The sequence below is a fragment of the Paralichthys olivaceus genome, chromosome 7, assembly GCF_024713975.1.
Source record: "Paralichthys olivaceus isolate ysfri-2021 chromosome 7, ASM2471397v2, whole genome shotgun sequence".
NCBI lineage: Eukaryota > Metazoa > Chordata > Actinopteri > Pleuronectiformes > Paralichthyidae > Paralichthys > Paralichthys olivaceus.
In genome coordinates, this window is record NC_091099.1 from 20535717 (window position 1) to 20559536 (window position 23820).

General features: G+C 39.7%; 2 protein-coding genes across 14 annotated transcripts in view; one reads left to right on the forward strand and one right to left on the reverse strand.

Moving 5' to 3' along the window:
• Positions 1-12928, forward strand: part of ppip5k1b (diphosphoinositol pentakisphosphate kinase 1b) — a 48710-nt gene extending 35782 nt beyond the window's left edge. For all 12 annotated transcript variants that reach the window (XM_069528314.1, XM_069528318.1, XM_069528322.1 and 9 more), the window contains 3 exons: positions 4623-4760; positions 6283-6396; positions 10654-12928. In XM_069528314.1, coding sequence (XP_069384415.1) covers positions 4623-4760; positions 6283-6396; positions 10654-10745 — 344 coding nt within the window. In that variant the 3' untranslated portion in view covers positions 10746-12928. The remainder of the gene's footprint in view (positions 1-4622; positions 4761-6282; positions 6397-10653) is intronic.
• A 5431-nt stretch (positions 12929-18359) lies between these two features.
• The window catches only part of map1ab (microtubule-associated protein 1Ab), a 59543-nt gene continuing 54082 nt past the window's right edge, over positions 18360-23820 (reverse strand). For both annotated transcript variants that reach the window (XM_069529273.1, XM_020079058.2), the window contains 2 exons: positions 23300-23532; positions 18360-22503 (listed from right to left, as the gene is read on the reverse strand). In XM_069529273.1, coding sequence (XP_069385374.1) covers positions 22348-22503; positions 23300-23532 — 389 coding nt within the window. In that variant the 3' untranslated portion in view covers positions 18360-22347. The remainder of the gene's footprint in view (positions 22504-23299; positions 23533-23820) is intronic.

Sequence of the window (23820 nt, forward strand, 5' to 3'; positions counted from 1 at the left end):
AGACATTTGTTTGTGCAGGTAATTCAAACATACGCCCTTGTTCTTGCTCTCACACACACACACACACACACTGGGGAGAGATGAGGTAAAAAAAATCTTTTATTCTATTTATACTAATGTATTCTGAATTATTGGATTATCTCGCCCTGGTCTGATGAAACATGTGGTGCACATTGAGAAAATTAGCAAATTCCCACAGTTGGAATGTGTAATGATGAACAGTCACGACATTCTTCTCCTAACCTTGTAAAATGTATCACACAGAGATAGAAAATTGTGTTTTGTCATTTCTATATATCATAAAGCCTAATTTCATATTGTGAATGAACGACTCATACACTGAAATGAGAACAGCCTTTAAAATAGATATACTATACTGTTAGACTGCAGGTTTAGTGCTCTCTCAAGTTTTGTGATCACTGAGCCGATGTGTCATCTCCGTCTTCAAATGTCTGGCTTGTCACAGTTTTATCTGAAATAATGGTTGAAGATTTTGTCTTTGAATGATATTGATGACTGCTTGAGTGATTGTGATCTGTTTCTGTCTCTGCTGAGGTTTTTCAATAATTCCACTGAACATGTGATGTCATAGATTGACTTCTATTTGCTCAAGGTGAATAAAACAGGATACTTGGTGGAGGAGTGAGATATGGGCCACGAAGGAATCCATTCTATTTTCCGGCAGATTCAGTTAGGCTGTCAGATCCTAGATTTTTTTTAACCTTTGCTTAACATTGCAAGATTTCTTCAAAAATAATGCCGATGTCAGGCATAGAGTGCTAATATCTATGAAGAGTTTTAATTTGCGGTGGATCTGGATCATGATCTGGATGTGTCTGTTCACAATACATGTTCCTGCAATATGATGATTAAGGTGCCCTGTCAGTCTCGTTGGGCATTAGTACTCCGAGTGACCTTCTAGTCTTTGAAAGGACTGGCACTGTTGACCTACGTCATTCATAACCTAAAGGTCATCCCATGTATTTGTTAAAGTCACAGAGATTGAATCTGCAGCATTTTCTCCTTTTTCGTTCCCTGATAACATGTCTTTAGATTTTGTATTCTGACTCCTACAGAAAGCCTCACTGTTAGCTCCGTGCTCATCTGTGGCACAGCTCCACTGTCTCTTCCTCCTTCCCTGTTCTGCCTCTCACCCCTCAGACCCCTCAGTCGTGCTCCTCATAGTCCATCTACTAGGGGGCTTCCTGCTGAGCTGGCCCTGCTGGAGTTTGCCCCTCTGGCTGTGGACAGGGCCATGGCCCACCACCTGCATCACTGCCCCTACCACCTCCACCTCCTCAAGACCTGGCTGATGTCTGGTCAGGAGCTCCCAGAATCCCTCCACGGTCAGCTGTCATACTCCTTGCTCACGTCCTGTTGCCTCCTCTGTAGAATTGCTCCAGCCCTGTTCACCCATGTGGAGCAAATGGGATGCTGCCATTGCCAACTGAGCTTTGCTGAGCTGAGCTTTGTCTTTCAGTCTAGTTTTATGTCTGCGATTCCATACATTGATCATCCACTTTCTGCCTGATGATTACATCTGCAGCTCTGCTCAATGTCACACCGTAAACCTGTTCCTATTTATTTGTCTTGCATGTCAGTAGCTTTCAAAGCAGGAAATGTGCCTCCTTATACTTGTCACAGTAAAACAGCAGTTTCTATCTGCTGGTTAAAGCAAACCTGCCCTCAGACACACAGTTGATAATTATACAGCCTGTATATGTACTGGTAAAAGAGAAAAGAGTACTTTTATTAACACCCTATATTTAATTATGTTGGTTTGATTGTTTTTTTTTTGAAAGCAAGATTACACAAAAGCAACTGATAAAGGATTTTGTTAAGATGTGGCATGGGTCAGTGAAGAACTCAACACATTTAAGTGCAGATACAGTAAGTAAAAGTTCACTTTCTTTAACATTGCAAGCTTTTTTCCGACATATTCACTGTTTACCAAGGGAAAAAAATCACACACATTTAGACAACTGATATCTTTGGTATAATTTGGTGCCGCTTGACTGAATTTAAGTGGACCGTTGGTGTATGCGCTCAACTTACTGTTCCAGTGATGTCTTTAAATCTGTTTTCACTAAACTTTGTCAAATTTAGTTTTTTAATGATCGACCAAATTCTGGGTTTTATTTCACTGTGGCTTTAAGTTCTCAGGTCGATTTGGTCCCCCGTCCTTCTTCATACAATATAAGACACCTGATGTGGTGTTTTTCAAACTGAAAAGATAGTATTCCGGCAAATGTCGGTCATTAATATGTATATGTTAATTCTAAATATGAGAATGTGTAGATGACTATGCATGCTGGGTGGACACTTTTTACTTTTCGTTTGTTTTGAACTGCCTTTTTGAATGGTCCATCCTTTGTGGCAGGATTATCTTGGCCATTAAGACCAACCACCTTTGGACCTGTCGTGTTTGGATGCCAAGCATTTGCAAAGTCAGGATCATCACTTACTTTAGACTGCCATTGTTGATGTTGTTCAGTCAATGCTAGTGTTTTTGTGAAAGCAGAGACATATACAGTGACGTAATGATGAGGCTCTGTTGTGGCTCTAGCCCATGGAAAAGCCAACTGGGTCTTAAGAGGTTCACAAGTTGAACCAACTCTGCAGCAGCTGACCACCAGTAGCATCAGGATCACTTTGGTTGAAAAGGGGTAAAATGGTATTTAAACTGGGGGCTTGTTCACTAATGAGCTAATGAGTCGGGTGTTGATGGCCACAATTTGGCCTCGACACAGCAAAGCTCCGGTCTGAGCTGTGTCTCCCCCAGTGCTCTCCTGTCCAGGTGGCAGGGATTTTAGTGTCAGCTGAGAGATGTGGGTCATCTTCTTATCCCTCATTTTAATTAGCTCATTAACTGGTGGCCTGTGTAAACAGTGATTTCGTAAAGTGTTTCTGGAGCACGACTTGGCACATTGTGTCACCTTCACAGAGCTGCACGATTAATCTGCAGTCAACAGAGATGACTGCAATAAATTACAGCTGTTCTTATTGGTTCCAAGAAAGAAGAGGTTGAGATTTGTTTCAGGTTTCACATAGACTTGTATTACCATATTTCTTTTGTTCATTTATGTATCACTGTGCTGTCTTTCCTTTCCGTCCTGTCTTTGTCGATGAGTGGATAGTGCAGTGTAGCGTACTGTTTCCCACTGCATTTCCTATGTGAGCTGAATTTGAGATCCACACCAAGAGGCTGCAGTGGAGATGGGGAGCAGGGAAAGGCGATGAATGCCAAGTCATCTTCTGTGTTATTGTTATACATCTCCTTTCTAATGATACATTTCAGCAAAGGCAAAGCAAACCGTAAATCAGTTTCAAGCAAAGCAGGCAGTTATTTTCCTTTATTTTCTAAACTTTTGTTGTTGAACAACAACCAGTCTAGTAGATAAGATGCTTTGGCCAAAAATCCAGGGAGACTAAGGTGTATAACCTGCTGCTGCAGCAGTAATATGATAATTCGCCAAAGGTTGGCAAAGGAGTGTCATGTAGAAATATAATTTACATTGCAGACATGAAGAAAGTGGAGTGAATGCAGAAAAACTGCTGACTGCGAAAGGACTTTTATTACTTTCTTGATGGGGCTTATTCAACATACTTCACATGAAGGATCCCATGAGAAATATTAACATTAAGCAACTCAGCTAATGATCAACTGGGGAATTCATATATTGGCCCCTTAAAGTCCTCAGATGATTCTTGCCCTTTAAATGCTGACTGTAGTTCTTTCCACCAGTATCATTATATTACACAAGTTGATTTAGGGAAAAGCCATTAAATAAATCCATAGTTTTTCCTTCTTGAGATCTATGTAGCATTAGGCCATGTTTCTGTACACAGCTAACACTCTGTCCTGTAAACAATTGTTCACTGTTACTATAACAGCAATGGCATTACTGATGAGATAAATAGTCATAACAGCATCAGTCACTCATGGTCAATGAGTCTCTCAGTCAGTGACTGATATACAACACACGACTGTGCCCCTGTGAGGTTAGAATTCCCTGTTCTTCAAACCTGGGAGGTTTTACAAGTATTAACTTGTATTTGTCATCTCTCTCTTCTCCTGGATGCATTGAGCATGATTAAAATGCTTCTTTCTCTGTGTCTCCTGAACCTTCCTCTAGCAGCTCACTAGATTTTCCCATCAGTCATAGCACATTAGTCATGTAGAGGAAACACAGTGCTGGATGAATGAGAAGCAATGCGCCATTTTTTTTTTTTCATTTTTATGGAATAATTTCATCATTGTGTTTGTTATCGGGTGGCATTGTGTGGTTTTCATGTTTTTTAATTGAAAAGAGGTCGCTAATCACAAAAGGAAATTATCACCAGATGGTACGTTTGCTGACAAATATTATAGCAGCTGAATTTGTCTATTGTACGCACTGTGTCTGTTGTATCAGCCACTATTGAAAAAAGTAACAAGGTACTAACTGTAGATGTTGCAGTAGCCTCAAAAGTTTGCGTGGCTTGCTAACAAATACAAATGGCTGCCGCACTGAGAGAACGAACACCCAACATGCACAGAGAGCTGTCATTTCACCACTCCTCCGTTCAGGGTCTGATGGAGAAGCGGTACAATGTTTCTGTCTGTCCTGTCGCTGCTGCAGGTTTCGAAGGCTGCTCCATGGTGCCCTCTATCTACCCGCTGGAGACACTGCACAACTCGCTGTCGTTGAAGCAGGTGGACGAGTTTCTCAACACGGTGTGTGAGAGCAGCAGCGAGGCCCATGCCAAAACCATGAGAGGTGGGTCCACACTGAAGCAGCAACAGCATTCTTTTAATTTTAGTTTTTCTTTGCAGCTCTCCACTAATCATAAACTTTATGAAGTATTTTACTTGCATATTAATACAAGTACATTTTAATCAAATTGACCCAAATGATTTAAATAGCCTAGCTGTCCATGTCAAAAAAAACATCACTATTTGAAAATGTATTAAAATGAGTTTTTTAATACTTAGATTTGAATTTGTATTAGGACTTTGTTTTTCTGGTGCAAAGTAAAGAGGAACCTTCTGTGTATTTAGACAGAGACTGATTTAGTTTGTTTTGGTTCTATACTCAGCACATTAGGGTCTTGGTAACCAAGCCTATGACATTTAAAGTGCTGACTTGACATGAGATGTTTGTGGGTGTTTTCATCAATACTTGGTGTATGTGAATCATTTCAGGTCTATTCAGACGGGCACTGATCCTGAACAAGTACACATGGCATCCAAGATTTTTGTAGGACAGATTTTGGGATGCTCTTAACCAGTGGTGAATTTAGGGACCAATTATGTGTTTGCTTCGCTTTTTGAAATTTATCAGGAAACCTGTACAGAGCCTGGATTTTCAAAATAAGTCCGCCCCATCGTAACAGGATGTTATCAGGAAAATTGTAAGGAGCCTGGATTTTCAAAATAAGCCCCCCCGATAGTAACAGGATGTTACCATGAAACCCAAAAGGAGCCTGGATTTTTAAAATAAAACCCTACAGATAGTTTACTGACCTTAAAGGAAGCATGAAGGACCTTGAAACAACCTTACAACATGGTTTCTCTCTTTCCCTGAAATTGGCACAGTCTCTCTAACACCAACCTGGATCATGTTTTCAAAATGCAGCTTTTATACATGTCTTTGTCTCTCACTGTCTCACTCTCTCTCAAGGTCTCTCTCCTTCCTCTTAAACGAAATGTCTCTCTGTGGAGCTGGCAGCAAGCACAAGGCACCCATTCAAAATTTCTCCGGGAGGAATTTTCTAGTTGTTAGTATTGTTTGAAAGTGACCTGTTTATAAAATGGGCTACAAATAGGACAGGAGCCCTTCAGGGCCAATAAGATTTCAGCAAGGACCAGTGTCCCCCTGGCCCCGTCCCTGGATCCCCCCCTGCTGTTAACTGTCATGTAAATCCAACAGATCATGTGATTCATTTAATGAAGACTTGACAAAAATTCATCATAACAAAAGACTGCTGAATGAATGAGTGACTCAGCATCACCATTAACGATACAAATTGCTGAATGTTGTTTGAGTTTCTGAAAAGTATTTGCTGCCAAATAGGAAATATGACATCTGCTTGAGCTAATAAGTTGTTCATTCCCATGTGGTGCCGTTGAAAATGGAAGGTTGTTTTAAGTCTGAAAGTTCCTGTGATATCGATTTGATCTTGATGTAAACACCAGACACCAAGTACCAAGACGATGCTTTTCTTCCATCAAGTAAAATGAGCTTTGGTGTGTGACATTTGGGAACTGATGTTAATGCTTTTGTGGCGTCTCCACTCCAGCGCTCTCCAGCCTGTTTGACTCTCAGAGCCAGACGTCTCTCTACAGCCCACAGCAGCCTCTGTCCTCCTCTGGATCCGAGACCTCTCTGCGGCCGCCAAGTCAGCCTCTGTGGCGTGAGTGTTTTTAAAGATTTTTATGATGACCTCCTTTTATTTGTTCTGGTAGATGACTGCACAATACAGTTCCTAAGGCAAATAAGAGCTGCTGTATGTCAGACAGTACTTGTAAATCTTGTGGGTATCAGGAAATAATATGCTGTAGAATCACTGTCATTTAGAAATGAGGTCACATATGGGTTTGAACCAAGATCATGATTTTCTTACGATTAACTGTGCAGTGCTAGTGTTACATTAAAAGCTAACATGACCACATCCAAATGCTGCTGTGAAATGCTAGTTAGCTAAATATCTACCTCTTAGTTGGTCAGAAATGTCTCAAAAACTTGATGACGCTGTATTGCGAAAATTGTGAGTTTTTGTGAAACGGAGTTGCATTAGCAGCATGGCAGATGTAGATTTTAGAATTAGAGTCCGAAGTCATCTACATGCCATTATTCAGCTATAGCGCCATCTGCTGGCAATACAAATGATGCCTCATGTCACAAACCTCATTCCATTTATATGAAGCTTTCATGGTCCGGTCTACATGTTATACACAAAATGCTTGTGTGGTGCCTGTTCTTAGGAACACAACTTTGATTTCCCTTGAATCTTTGCATCAATGCATTTATTGCAAAACAAGTAAAAAATAAAGAAGATTTATTGGAAAAACACTGGTTCTGATCCCACATACTAGCTGGTAAAATCTGAATAGAGTGTAATTCCAACTGCCTGAAACAATACATAAACATGTTGATTCATTTAGTGTGGTCACTAAGCAGTTTCACATTCTGCCAAAGCTTTCCTCCTCAGTACTTCCAGCAGGGCTGCTTGTCATGGCCCTGCAGCTGCCGTGTGTGAGGAGGAGAAGCTGAGTGAGACTGAGCAACAGAGTGATGTCGAAAAAAGGTGTTGGCTCAGCAACACCTTGATAAAGACCGACAGCCTGTGTCCACCTCCTTCACATTCAGCATGACCTTCACGTTGAAGGTAGCTGATAAATTCAGTTATCTGTGCTGACCCAGTGGTTATACATACTCATGAGTCATAACACAGAGGTCACGTCTCAGTTCCTCATCGGCTAAGAGGCAAACGTCCTTGAAGTAAGCTCAGAACTGAAGCTGCAGCCAGTAATTATTTCCATTATTTATTATTATTTATTGGCCTGCTGATTTGAATTTTTCAGTTAATTTTCTTAATGAGGAGGAATTAAGAATAGCTGAGTTATAGGTGCGGACCCCTACAAAATACATTAACGATACATTTACATCAACTGCGACCATTTCACTCAGCGCTTCATCAGGCTACAATGAGCAGCTCTGGAAATGTGAAAAAAGTTATTTGTGTACTGTTAAGTGACTGCACACAGTTTTAACTTAGCAGAGTAAATGCCTCCACCAACAGTCCATTAAACCACATTTAAATTAAATAGATTTGGATCTGCTCAAAATTTCACACACCCATAAATATCAGTCCCATGTCTGATTTGTATGAATTTTTGCATCAAGTTAGAAGTATTATTTTCGTAGAAATAAACAAAAAATAAATAAAGAAAATAATGTTAAAGAAAGAAAAAAAAAAGTCATAGATCCATAACCGCACCAAAATACATATATGCTCCAAAAAAATTAAGGGAATACTTAAATCACACATCAGATCTTGATGAATTATTTTTTTCTAATTAAATATGTACTGATACATTGTATAATTTGATGAGAACAAAATAACGTAATAGCGGTCAATGGAAACCATTGAGGGCTAGGCACGCTCCTGATGAGTTGGAAGATGTTGTCCTGGGGTAACTCCTACCTGTGCGGGGCTGTGAGCACAGGTTCCACTAGCGGACATTGGGCCCTCATGCCACCCTCATGGAGTCTGTTTCTGACAGTCTGGTCAGAAACATGCACAGCAGTAGCCTGCTGGAGGTCATTTTGTAAGACCCTGGCAGTGTTCCTCCGGTCCCTCCTCACTGAAAGGAGCAGATACAGGTCCTTCTGCTGGGTTGCAGATGCTGCCTCATGCTACCTTTAGTGATAAGGACACCGGCAGAACACAAAACTAGAGAAGAATCAAGGATAAAGAGAGAGCAGCTGTCTGTGGCCACCACATGGAAAACCATTCCCTTTTGGGGGTTGTCTTGCTTTTGCCTCCATTGCACCTCTCGACACTTTTATTTGCACCAATGCAGGTGAACCTGATTCATTATCACTTGTGCTTCCTAAATGGACAGATGTCCCTGAAGTTTAACTGACGTGTTATACTGTGAAGATTAAGTCCCTTCATTGTTTTGAGCAGTGTATAATGGGTTCTTCCCTGACCCTTACAGCATTCTTACACCAAGGTTGGTGTTAATCCGTCCAGTAGTCTTTTGCATAATTCTGTTAACAGACAAATCAGATCAAACTAACAGAAAGAAAAAAAAAAACCCTGGCGGAGGCAAAAATGCTTGTGTTCTCTTGTCCGACCATTAACAAACCAAAAGATAATTGCTTTTTAACACTAAACAGGGGAAGCAGGAAATGATCTCACTGCATTTAAACTGAAACCAGTAAATATCTGTCCTTTTTATTTGATAAATAGCTAAAATGGTTATTAATTGATTTGGATGTTTGGTTATCTCTGCTGTTTCCAAGGTGAAGACTAAAATGTCAGGCTCCACTTGACTGATTAAGTGTCAATCAAAAGTATATAGAATATATTATCTGTCAGTCACATAAGGGTGATGATGATAATGATGATGATGCATTGTTTCAGCACTAAATCAACCCGAGCAGGCTTTGAAAGATCAATCTAAAATGACTTGAATTAGATAATAGGAGGTGGCTTTTTCACAGTGAGTTGCATTTTATAAAAAAGCACCAAAACTGTCAGATGAGCTAAAGAAGAGCAGAGTGTAAATGTCTGGCAGGCCACCCTGCTGGATCAGCATCTTTTATTAAACCTAAATAGGACTTGGAGAGAACATCACAGCCTCTTTAACAACCTGACCCTCCTTTTCAATGTGGCCACCCTTTCTCTTCTTTCTTCTCCTCTCCTCTCCTCTCCTCCTTTCTTCACTCTGTTTGTTTGTGTATGTTTTTATCTTACCCCCCCCCCCAGGTCCTGAGGAGATAAATTTATCCTATCACCACTGCTGCTGATTGATGAAGCCTCTGCTCGCTCATCTCTCTTTCACTTATCTTCTCTTGTGTTTCCCCATTCCCGTTCACCACCTCTTGTGTACGTTATTTACATGGGGCTCACTGTGGGTGGCATTTCAGTTCTCTGTCCATCTCCCCGTCGTCCTCGGTCCCATCAGTGCCTGTTCCAGATGTGGGCAGCTGGAACTGCTCAGAACTCATTAAACCTTGTTTATCAGCCAGTGAACAGACAGGCATGCAGGAGGTTAGAGCTGGATGAATGGGACACTTGTTCTGCTGCCGGTTGCAGTACCAGCTGTTTGTCAGAGCAGGACTACAGTCAGTCGCTCAGCAAGACCAGACGCTCTCTGGATATTATCTCGTGTCAAAATGACACAGATGATATGATTTTACTTATTCGTTTAAAATGGCTGAAATAAAACGTTAAAAAAATGCTTTTGTTTCTGAGGCACTTTTTATCTTATTTGTTGACATCCTCTTCACATCCTGATAGCCATCAATAAATAATGTCATCTGAAAAGGAAAAAACAATGTCTGTAGTCCTCGCAGGACTGTAATAAACATGAATGGATTCTTCAGACAGAGAGACATACGCTGCTGAAGCAAAGACAACAGTTAGTGAGAGAGAAACTGAAAAGTCGTCTTCTAGCAGTTGTCATTCAGTGCACATTCATGTGTTCATGTGGAAGACATCATTTTTGAGTCAAATTGAGGTTTAGTTGAGGAAACACACAAACATAATGGTGAAGGTACATAGACACACTATCTCTCTAGTACAGGTTTGATATTATTGAGTGTTCTATTTGTGTGTTTGGGTAAAGCGTGAAATCATCTTTCACTGGAGGAACAGGGAGTATCAAAAAAGTCAATTTGGCAATTTGGTTCAACATACAAAACCCTCAGGCCAAAGGAATCAAAGTCTGTCAAGCAAGACACGATTACTTGAAAGAAGAACAAATCTGAATTAAATGTTCATAAACAACAAATTATTTGTTTGGTTTGGTTTTTTTAATTCTGTAATTGATTGTCGCAATGTATTTGAGTCAGATATGGGTCAACTCTTGTGTTGGATCATCATGTATTTTAAGTCTGAAAGAGAATTGACTGAATTTTCTTGGTTTCTTTTGTGCAGACGGCAGCATCCCCTCCAGTGCTGTGTCCAGCGCAGGCCCTTCTTCCCCGATCACAGAGAGCTCTGGGCTGAACTTCAGTTTCAGTGAGTAGACTGACGCAAGGACTTCTGGGTATCTGAGAGGGGACGACATGAGGCCCTTGGTTTGATCGTCTCTGTGCTTTTCTACATCTGTCCCTCTGCTCACGATCCCAAAGAAACACTGGAGGGAAATGATGCTGGAGCGAGTCCACCCTGCTTAGGGGTTACAAACTGTCACTATAACCACTTACACTGAACACAGACTCTTCTGGTGCAGCCAGACCACAGCTCTACCACTCCTTCCCTGCTCCGCACTGTTAAACTCTGCACCTTCATCAGTTCTAATCCTCTCATCACCTGAATCTTCCTCTTCAGTTTCTCTACAATTTCATCAAGCCGCGGTGACTATGTGAACAGTGCATCGAGCCAAAACTCTGACCAGTTGTGCCTATAATGTCATTTTGATAGTGCCCATCACATCAAAACCCAATGCTTCAACCACCAGCTGCCTCATGACTCACAGCTGCACTTACAGCTGAAATGCACAAGACTGCCAGTCAGCCGTCATAACGTCACATATACGAAAGATAAACCTGTCTCTGCTGCATTACAGCTGTACCTTTAGCCAATCATAGTCCAGGTAGTCCATAGTATAGGGAGAGAATCAAAGCTTTGAAAAAAAAAACTTTGAACTTGAAATGAGAGTTAGACAAGTTGATTAATATCACTCTGATATTGTTTGTTGAATATCATGATACTGACAAAGACCTGTTTGCTTTGCTCAAAGACTCCAAATACAATGAAACACTTCCTCTAATCGACACGTTCTGTGTTTGTGAAATTTCAAGTGTAAAGAACAGTTGGTGGTTTTATGTGCAGAAACTTTTACACTGCAGTAAATGTCTGAATTAAATAAATTGGATTTAATATGCGTTCATATCTTCATATTTAGTGTACAGACATGAGGGTGATATTGATCTGCTCATCTAACATCATGTTAAAAAAAACAAAGACGTGCGTATCTGTGTCAAACTATTCCTTTAAGAACACGTGAACATTATTTCACAAGGCATATTTGGTTTGTAAAGATGATTTTGTTTGAAAAGGCAGGAAGTGGAAAACCTTAAGAAATAACATTTTATTCTCAGACCTTTTCAAACTCTAACCAAAGCTTCAGCTGCAGCCTAAATGTGTCCGACACTGTGACATATAGAGGATGGGCGTCATGTCCCATCAGGACTCAGATGACAAAGTGCTTGATTCGACTGTCATAGTCTCTTTTATGATCATCTGCTGTTAAATGGAAACACAATGAATGTGTAAATGTGCCTTTAAATAACTTGTGAGAGAAATGTTTAAGTGTTTTACACACTGTTGGTTTCCTGCTGTATTTGTATTATTTTTATTTGAGGGGTGGTGACAAATGAGGTTTGATTAGAATTAAAGGGAAAACCCATTTGATTAATTAAGTGGTAAAAATGTACTACTAAATGACGACTACCTAAATACTGGACTTTTCAGACTGTGTGTGGGCGTGCATTTTGATATCACACCAAATTACTTGTGTATTGTGTAAGTGTTGAATTAATCAAGTGACGGTTTGTAAAGACGAGTGATGCTCAGGTGGACCAGTCAGGAATCTGAAAGTGGAAATTGTCTTTTTCATTATTATCATGATTGCACCCAGGGTCAATTCACTTTCAGTTGGTTTGAAAAAGTATTTTATTTAAAATCGCAAAAGAAATACAAGTTATACTTGCATATATACGTTATACTTGTATAACCTTGACCAAAACAAAGCTTCATGATAAAGCAGTGACTTGCAGTTTTTTGCAGTAGTAAAAGAATTGCATTCAGGCTGTACTGTCTGCAACACCAAAGTACAACTGGAAGAAATAAAATGGCTCCCTGTTCATTTCAACCTACTTTAACTGAAAATGATCTGACCACAAACTCCTGCTGTAGAACAAACATGTATATTTTAGTCAGAAAGAGTTTTAGATTTTAATAGGATTCATTCTTTTTCACTCAATGGAGGTAATTTTACTTATGTGTATTTATGTTATTATTTAATGTTCTATTTAATGGCAGCCACAGAGGGGTGTGTATGTTTTGGCACATGTTTGGCTGCAGGAGAACAAAATCTGTTTAACATTCAAATTCTGTATAACTTCTGTTCCGTGGACGTTTAGGTCGAGATGTGATGTTGGGGGGGGGGGGGGGGGGGGTTAATAAAAAAAGTTAGACAGTGAAACATTGTTCAGTGTGTGTGATTAATGGCCAGAGACATAAGCCTCTTATTGCTCCATAAACAAAGCTTCTTGTCACTATTGTGCCAACACCTCTCTCTATTTATTTTTTTATCTCTCATCCTTGTCTTCTTCTTTTTGCCATCAATCTCTTCCTCTCCTCCCCCCGCCTGCTCTTCTCTTTTTTCTTTGGTTCTTTCCTTTTTTTTTTACCATTTTCTCTTCACCACCATCTTTTCCTCCTCTCCTTTCTTGTTTTTCTTCCACTCTCTCCTCTTCCACTTTAATCTCCTCTTCTATCTCCTTACCTCACCTGTTTCCTTCCTCCCCTGCTCTCTCTTCCTCTTTATTTCATCTCCCCTCATCTATTTTACCTCATTCCAACCTTTCATACCTCTCTGATTCTCTATGCTTGTCTGTTCTTCTTCACCCAATTCGTCCTCTTCTGCTTCTTATCTCCTTTTCTTTCTCCTCCTGTTTCTCTACTTTCTAAGTACCCTCCTTTCTCACTCCCCTGCCCCCATCTTCTCTGTTTTTTGTTTCCTCTCACTTCATCTTCCTTCACCTTAATCTTATATTCATCCCTAGCACCCACTTTTTTTTGGGTTATTTCTCACCCATCTTGTTTTTTTTTTTCTTCTATCCTCTCCTCCCATTATCTTCTCTTTTGCTTCCACTCTTCTTCCTCTTCACTCTTTTCCTTTCCAAACAGCTTTTAAGAATAGCGATGACTCATGCCTCCTCCTATTGCTCCCATGCGTTGCCATGGTGGCGCCCCCAGATGTAATAGACTCCCCCTGAGTGGCGCTGGGTGAACGGAGAGAGAGGCGGGGACCGCCGACTCACTGGAAGCCAAATGCTGATGTCATTCACTCTGTCTGGATGACAAGTCTTTCTCTGCCTTTATTTCCTACAGACAACACAAAACATCCATTCATTCCGTCTCTATCAACACACACAGACACACACACACACACACACATGTATTTCTTTGTGAGATGCTCTTAAACAAATACCTCTTTTAAAGCCTCTTAGCACACAGACACACACTTCATCTACACACATCTTTCGTTGTACACAGTTGATTTACAGTTTCACAAGATGAGAAACTGACTGCAGGTAGTTTTGTGACCTTTATCAGCGTGTACTCAGTAAAAGCACCCACACACATTTAATTAAAGCTTTAGGGTAAAAGAAGTGTTACGGCTCAGTCTTAAGAGATGGTATTGTATATAAGGTTTAGTGAGAAAAGCCTTCAGCTCACGTCTTGTGTGTGAAGGACCCACTGTGTATGTGATTGACTGGAAGCAAAGTTCTGCCCTGTTTGGTTTTGTACAGACTAAAAAGAAACTGTGGTGACCCCAGAAAACGACTGCTCTTTTCCTCTGAGTCATCACTTGGTCTGCAGTTCTTCAGAGTTCTATGAACAAGAGCTTTCACTTTCTACTCTCCAACCTTCAGCTTTTTATATTTTTATAAAAACTGCCACTGTGTATGGAGGAAAAGTGAGGACATGACTTTACATGAGCCGTTGGGATTTTGCACCAAAGTTCTGATTCATGCCCTGCTCACTTCCCTCATTGACGACGGTCACACCCTTCTCACTGGTATTCCAAATAAACTCATACAATGACTCGGAACCCTCCACAACTGTGCTGCGAGGATCATCCCCTGCACCTACTCTACAGACCACACCACTCCTTTGTTGTACAGTTAGCTTGGATGGTATGTTTAATGCACCGGAGCATCATCCATAGATATTTGTAATTATATACGACAGGTCATTTTATTTTATTTCAGGTTGCCTTGTAAAAAACTGGGACAACAGATGGAAGTTAGCTTATATAGCTAACTCTCGCTCATTTACAGTTTTTTTCTGACATCAAACAAATAAAGGAATTTGATGCATATCTGGGGAATCAGCCTACTTCCTTTCAGACCCACGGCATTTGGAATTTTGTTTAGGAAAAAAAAAGTAGGCAGTGGTATTGCTGACTCATGTCTGAACCATGTTGACACCCCCTATCGCTGAAAGCCTTTTATAAATCAGCTGCAAAAATATGTTCAAAAGATGGATGTGCTTTTCTTGGTCCAACTATCCACTCACCTTTCAGTCCTAGCCCTCTGAGAGATAATTCAAGCAATGAAAAATAAACTTCAAACTGTGGTTTACACATATTTTCCTATTCAGGCTTTCACCCAGCTCTTCTCTCCTTATTTCCTTTCCACGTGTAGTTTCCACTCTAGAAGGTCACAGTGTCCCAATGTCTTGACCTCCTATCTACTGTTCAGTGACCTAGCTCGCGCTAATTGCTTAAAATACAAATGTAAATGCAACGAGAGAAGTGGGAGGTGAGGGCAGGAGATGAGACTATTAGTCATCCTGATGAGAGACTAACCCTCATCCAGTCTCTATAGCCAAACACGACAGAGAGACAGGAAAGTGCCCAGTTAGACCTCCAGTGCCACCTCCACACCCACATCGTCCACTCCCCTCCTCCAAAGTCAAAATGTGTCGCTATGGAAACTGGGGGAGGGAGGGAGGGGAGTATTTTTTCTTGGTGATGTGCTAGATGTGTGGCGTCTCAGCCCACCAGAGACCCAAACTGCATGAAGTAGTATCACATCCCAGGTTAGAGAGACAGCCAACGTCATCAACAACAAACCAAATGTGTTGTTCTCTCTCTCCTGCGCTGTTTTTCTTTCTGTGTGTTCATACAGCAAAACAGAGGCGAGCTCAAGGGTGACACACTTACTGCAATAAAAGGGCAGACAGAGATAAAATAGGAGCCTTTCATCACTGGCTGTGATGAATGAAGTGTGTGTGCATGTGACCGCTTCAGGTGTAGATGTGGCTCCATCCAGTTTGATTTGTGGAGCCCACATTTATCTGCCGCCCCTCCCCCCCTGTAGTTTTTTTGTCCCGTTAAATTTGCTGTGTCATACTCACTCATACCTCACAGTTAAGTCGTGTAACAATCAAACAGAAATCGTTTCAGTTGTTTTGACAAGTGTGGAGTGGAAACACAACTTTCATCATTCCACCTGACGAATCAAAGCTCACCTGATCAATCCTCCAATACTGAGGCCAGTGTCTCATTTCCTTACCTCATGTCTGACTCAGAGTTTCAGCAAACTAGCACAAAAGACTAAGCTTTTATTGAGTATGTAGAATATAGTGAAATCTATAGGTAAGTGTCATGTTGCAGCTGAACCTGTGGTGAACTTCAGTTGTCATGAAAACTCAAAAGGTTTCAGTTTGTCCAGTTTGGATGACAGTAAAAAACATGGCGGCCTCCACAGAGAGGACCCCCCTCCATGTAAATATAAAGTTTTTAGATATAAAGAGCCCATTCTATGGTAAAGACAACAACAGTTCATACAATTTAGATGAAACACACCAGTGAAAACATCACTAGGATTATTTTATATTAAATTTCTGCCAAAAATTCCTTTCACCTAAATCTTACACACTGAACCTTTAAACCAATTAGTTTATCTATATGCTTATTAGCAAAGGTTTTTACAACAGCATGTTTGTATTTGTATGCTACCTGTCAATTTGAAAATCTTAGCTTAGAGTTTGAAGGAGTTTCTGGGAAATTTATGCAGAAATTATCTCGAAAATGTAATCTCCAAATCTGATCATTTGCTCCATATGGGGTACCTGTGGCATAAGTATGAATTTTCTACTATAGTTTTTTAATATGTACGGTTCTTGAGTTTTTGTGTTCAAAAGAACAGATACCAGTATGACTACATAATGTCCTACATACCATATCCTACTGGACATTAACCTATAAATGATTTTTAAGCATTACCTGATATTTCATGTATGTTTTTGACTATAGATAAGTATTTCAACGTGTACTCAGGACATATTAACCAAACATAATAATGTATTAGAAGGTTGTCAGCTTCAGCTCTCCTTTACTAATTAGCAAAGCATGTTAATATCAGATATCATAAAAACGATTTCATATTATGGCAAACATTAGTTTCTTAGCATGCTAAGAGCAGTATTCAGCCCTAGCACCTCAATGGTAAGGCCCCACAGTCAATAACATGACTATAGTTACCTGCTGTCTTGTAATATTGTACAGTTTTAAAACTATTCACAGTTTTGTTTTGTTTTTTCAGTGAAAATGAAGTAATAAGGTAAGATATATTAGGGTAATGACTTATGTTCCTCATGCATGTTAGCTGTAATGAATGAGGTGCTATAAATACATGACATAACATTACATGACATGTCTGTTGTTTGGTGCCAATCTGGTCCAAGTTGCAATTAGGGAAGTTCTCCGTTTTTCCCGCTGTTGTTCCTGAATGCAGCATCTGCTTCACTAATGTGAGTTATTAACTCTGCAGGTACTTTCTCACAAGTAATGGACAAATCTTTGCACAAATGATGCTGTTAAATTTAAGAGTAAGAGCAGACACCGAATGTCATGATAATTCATCCAATTTTCTTATGTTGTTTCTTTCTGGACCAAAGTTGTGGCATGGCTAAAAATCTATCATTGTATAGATATGTAGCCAGTTCCTTTACCATGCATCTTTCATTTAGGGGATTTATCTTTTATCTCTTATCTTTTTATTTTCTTTATCTTTAACTGAGCCTTCCACAACCTTCCAATGCAGGATTCAGTTGGGGTCAAAGTTGTTATTTAGGAAATATTTTGCAAACCTTTCCAGAACTCAAAAGTCATTAGGCAGCAAATTAATAATATGCTATTAGGCTAACGATATTGTGAAGGAACGATTCCACATTTAGTGACACGAATCAATGGCTTCTTCGCACTTAACCTAATTTGAGGTTGGATTTACCTTGACTCACTGTCGCCTGCATGGTGATGTGAGATTGGGGAAATAAAGGTTTAAAAATGGAACCAAGGGAAACTAAATTCTTGATGAGTCATTGTTTCCTGGAACAGAGGCGAAGGGGTGTTTGTCCACCAGCTGGAACCAATCAGAGTTAAAGGCAACGCCCAAATGAAGCAAAAGAATGAAAAAGACATTTGAGAGTTCGTACGTTTAGCAAAGAACTATAATTGCTTCTTTGATTAAGTGCTGAAATTTGCTTTAGACTGCAGTTTTGTCTCATTCCAGATAAATAATTGAACCAACTCATATTATACAGTTTATTCAGTTTTTATCAGTGCAATGAAAAACAGGTTTTTGGCAGAAACGCAAATTCAAATCATCATATTTAAAGGTTCAGTGTGGAAGATATGGAAGTTATCAAAGCTACTGTGTGACAAAACATAAAAGCTGGTCAAATACTCCTCTTCTACAATTATATCTATATTTGTCAGGTGACAGCTGCTGTTCCATATGAATAAAGTACTAAGAACGTCACTTGGCAAAATGGAGTTAGACCTTTGACCCTGCTGTGTATTTAAAAGATATGAAATGAAACAAAACCCACGACACACATTCAGATTTAAATGTACTTTAATTAATGATCACCAGGCTGTTTCCCTTTTACAATGAATCTGCAGTAGTTCTAGTTTAACCAGTTAGATTTAAAGAGACAGAGAGATATTGAATATTGCGCTGAGGAAGAAAAACATAACTAAGATTAATACAATGCAAAAGAAAAGAGAGAGAGATAGAGAGAATAAAACAGAACTACCAATACAGCATCTTCTTAGCAACATGTTTATAGGGCAAACAAAGAAAGCACAGCCCAGTAATATATTACTGTAAGTAATTTCAGTACCAGTTAAGACAATTAGCTTTTTTCAAATATACCTCTTTAAAATAGCATCATATTTTTTGTTATTATTTCCATGTTAAACAATTACATTCAGGATTATAACTAAATAAATCACATGCAGAAAGATTAGATGGACGGATGACACCATATTGTGATCAAATGATATCTTCATGACATTAAACAGAAAGATGCACATTTTTTTCATTCTGTATCTTGTCAGCGTTTGGAATATATTCCTTGGTTTATAGAACAGTTAGCAGTGTTGATTGTATACTGTCACTAAAGTCAGCTAAAATGAACAAGTTTCACAAGATGGATAGTTGTTATATCTTTCATGTGTTCTTTCCAGAGCGTCTTGTGTACTCTTCTATGCACAGTACATCAGTGTACATTTGTCTGATTTTATTGATAGTTTTTGAATCTGCATGTGTTTCAAGTCATATTCAGGAAAAGGAAAAGTTTCAGCTGCAGTGTTATTGTTCATATAAGTTTGTTATGGGATCTCTGTTGAAAAATCATTTTCTCCTACTTTGGAGCAAAACTATAACTGAAATGACAATTTGCCAAAACAGAATAGTATAGTATCTCCCCCCCTTTGTGCTCCCTTTGAAATTGGTTTCTGTCTAAGTAAGTGTGAGTATTTTATTTTTTTGTTTTTATTTATTTTTGTCTATTGTTTTGATCCCGCAGCATTCATTAGATAGTACCAACTCTACATTCAGAAAAATATATCTCCTGTATAGTGCATTCAGCTTCTGTATAGTTTTACACTTCAGTACTAAGTGATTCACAGCATTGAGCATCTCAAGACCAAGTATTTGGAATCTGCCAACTTAAAAACATCACTGAAAGACATTACGACGCATCAGTGTCCACAACATCTGACCCACACGTCAAAAAGCTTCTCCCTGTTTTTGGATACGTTTCCATTTAGCAGCGAATAAAAGGGTTGAAAGGACTTTTTGCTTGATCGTTTCACAAACATTTGGGTGTGAAGTAACAGAGAGAGATTTTGAACTTTCACTGGGTGAACATCATGTGTGCCCTTTCGCTAATTACCTCCCTCCAGACAAAGGACACGGTCAAACATACATGAATGTGGCAGTGGTAAAACTTCGCCTCCTGTTCACTTTCCTTCCAAGGAGACGCATAAAACATTGGCTGCCTGTAGCGAAGCGAATTCACTGCTTTGGTTTACTTTGACCCACGATGTTTGCCCACGTTGGTGTATGTGTGACCGTGCCGTAAGATATGTGTGTAGTTTTGAGTACCCAGCTGAACTATGGCTAAAATGAACAAGCTATATCTGCCTCTGAAAGATCACAAAGAATGAGATGCATATCAAGGCTTGCACAGTGCATAATGGTGAGGTATTATACTAAAAGCAAAATGACCTATCTTTGATTTGAAAGAAAAGGTGTAGGCCAGGCAGAGCAAAGAGCTGGAGGCTTTGGAAGATGAGGTATAAAAAAAAGTAGTGCTTGTATTGTGAGTTTTATAGCAAAAAGAAATTGGCACTGATCCCATGCAGGCTTGTACAAGTTAACAAGATGCTCAACCCTTCTAAATAAAGTTCTTCCATATCTCGAGTCAGAGAACTGGGTGAAGTTAAACTGTGCAGCAGAGGATCCTCTCTGCTTTTAGTTGGTAACATCCTGACGAGCTGTCGTCAACAGCTCCAACAAAGTCCTGTCTGGAAATCCAAGCCTGCCCTGCCTCACCCAGCCTGGCCCCTCCTCGAGCCTCAGAAAATGAAATCATGGGCTAAATGTTTTGAAAATGTAAATCTAAAATTCATGTAAATGTAATGTGAGCTAATTTGGCTGTGAACAAGCAGAAAGACCTTTCACACTGAACCCACAGAAGAAACTCACTCCCAACACAACCTACAGAAAACGAACCATGCTGCTCTTATAAAAACATTTGACTCTGTGTGCGTCGTATACTCTCACACGCGCAAAACTATTTCTACAACATTCCTACTTCATATCCAGTACAATCATAATCATCACATTCATGCTTGTTCTATAAATATTACTCTGGGATTAATCGCTTTGTATTAGGGACGTCGTCCTGCAAGAACAGCGAGCTCAGTTTGGAGGAACGACTCGTACATTATGTCATATTACATTAAAAAGTTAATTTCTGCTGCTACACTAACTCTCTGTGCTTCAACTATAAACAAACCTCTGAAGTCTAAACCCTCCCTCCTCAGAAAACTGCGTTCCTATTTGGTGCAATACGTTGCTTGACATTCATGTTGGTTTGGAAATTTTCCAAAATGGCATTTCAGGATGTGGAGTTAAGAATTGGATTATACAGCACAAACCATTTACTATCCCGGATGTGGATACAGTTTGTATTTGTACTATATGACTTGATTGGTCCTCTGTTTAAAAGTCCTGTACTTGATATACCCTGGTTTCTGCGTCTGCTTCCAAATGTCCTTGAAATATTCTGCTCCCTCCAAAACCACAAGCTAAAGGCACATGAAAGAAGCCTCCTGTAACATATTGAACACAGATTTTCCTCTGAAAAATAAACACTACACACAGATATTGCAGGTCCTAGCATTGTTCCATCTAAAGGGATGGACAGAGAAGCTTTCTTTGCTACATTTGTCACAGGTCACTGCTTGTTTTTTCCATCGCTTTGTGATTTTGACAGAGACAAGAAAATGTAGTTGAACAGGAGGAAATGAAGGAAATATTCATTAGAATTTATCAAATGCACGATCCAAGACCCTGCATTCATCTCAGGCTCATAATTTGCTTCATCATAACAAAATAAATAACCTCTGTATTGATATTGAAACATTTACCCTATATGTATACTGGAGTACATACAACCAACAAAGACCATGATAAAGAAGCAGAGATATGAACAGTGTAAAAACATTGTCCTCTTGCCTTCTGCCTATTGGATTCACATAAGCATAGACGGCCAAACAGTGAAGTAGCCTTTCTACGCTATACTGCAGTCCACGCTTTAGCTCTGGCTAAATGAAACATTAACCCACAGCATGTCTCTCTGAAAGACTCCGAGCTAAAACGCAAGCAACATGCACCAGCGAAGCTGTGAAAGCCGAGAAGAAACATTTCAAAGGGTGGCAACTTCAGGCACCTTCTAAAACTTCAGCACAAATCACAAGAAGGAACATTTCAGTTTTTTTCTTTCTTTTTTTTTAACATAACATCGATTTTTGTTATTATTGAGTTTATCCAAACACTAGTTTAGTGCGAGCAGAAGAGCAAAAGATGAGTTTTATCATGTGAACGGATAGAAATCAAACTGAAAAACTTTAGTCTGTGCGTACAATCTAAAGTAACTATTGATGGCTTGAGATAATTTAGGAAATATTTTGGTGAGTTAATCAGTAAGGACTCATGTTTTGGCCCTTTTCATAGGAGATTTGCCACATCGGAAACATTGAATTTCTTAGTTAATTGTGACTTAAGCCACAAGTGTAAGAGTTGCATCTTACTTATCTATAGATTAACTCTGGTATTATATATTTGTGGGATGATGATGATGTCCATTTATCTGTAATATATGAGGCAAAGAAAGCTGTCTAGTGATTATTTCCTGGATGATTTTACTTTTTTACTACAACTCTTGCTAGTTTGAGACTTGTGTTAGGGCAGGCATTCAACTCACTGACGAAAACAAACAAAGTACGAGCGTACAGAGCAGGGCTCATGAAGCTCAGAATTCGATCTTGCAGGCGGGGAAGGACTCGTCCTGCATGACTACGGTGCTGCTGGAGGCCAGAACCATGATGTTCAGGTCCTGCTGCCTCTCATGGGTCTGCTGGTACCACTCCCGGGTCACCTCCGTGTCGTGGGTTGGGATCAGAGTCACCTGACGGGACGCAAGAGGGGAAAAAAACAATTAGTTGTGTGATGATGATAACAGGTGACACTATCTTCAGGCATTGAACAGCACTCTGGCTTTTTGGGGGGGAGTTAGATGAGATGATTTACACCATTCTCATGTCATTAAAAATTTCATGTAGCCGGAGCCTGCAGCTATGGTTATAACAGCCCGGGCAACATGGTCTTGGCCATCAAGAAACTCTAGAGGCGAGAAGCTCTCTACTTCATACGACATCTCTGTCCTGTCGCTAAAGTGTGTGTGCCTCTACTGGTGTCATTGCTCATAGATAGATGAGTTGAAGTAAAATTAAAAGAAATAAGAAGTAAAAACAAAAAATAAAGTTTACGTAAATTAATCTGTTATCCCGATGAGTCTCTGGCATATGTGACACCTGTTTAGTTACAATTTCTTTATGTTGCCTTCAGTAACTTGTTGCTGATGAGATGTGCAAGTTGACAGTCTTGCTAAACTTTAGTTTGTCTCCAATCTAAAAGAAAATATAGGAATGTCTGTCAATGTTTTGATTTTCTCTACAACTGCCCACCCAACAAATGTCACAGATGACAAACAATACACCAAGTTTGAACCTAATTCGATTCCAGGCAGTGATTCCACCTTGTATTGCTGGATGGACATGAGCACACCCTACTACTCATTAGTCTGTAGAAAGGAACCAATACTGTGGATATGAACTTATGGAGAATTAAACACACATTTGTGCAGGGAATATAATACAATGGAAGAGTAGATGGTCAGATAGAGACAGACAGTAATTAAACACCTGTAAATTGGAGCCCCACTGAGCCTTGCCCTCCAGCAAGGCATCGAGGACTCCACGACTTGGCTCTCCACTGCCCGGGTCGTTTCCGCTCACCACATAGTAAGCAGCCCGAACTCTCTTGAAGAATTCCTGGTCCACGTTCTTCCCACTGCAGTGGTTGGGCACGTAGGCCAGATCAACATAGACAGGTGGTCCAGGGGGGACGCCTGAACCTGTTTTCTGTGAGTTGTTGCCTGGATGGGAATACGGATGTAAAGGCATTCGAGAATAATAATAGTACTTCAAATGTATTGGAAATGGAAATAAACAGCACATCAACAACTTTCCTAAGTACTATCTATTTATGTGATTAAAAAATGTTGTGAATATGTAGTTCTGGAGGTTGATCATATTTGCACAAATACAACAAAGTTATATGATTGGAGTGAAATTTCAAAAAATACATATTTGTATTCTTTGGACAACTTTTGTCTTTTCTATTTTAGTAGCTGAAATGCAATCCGATTTAAAGGTTTTATCTA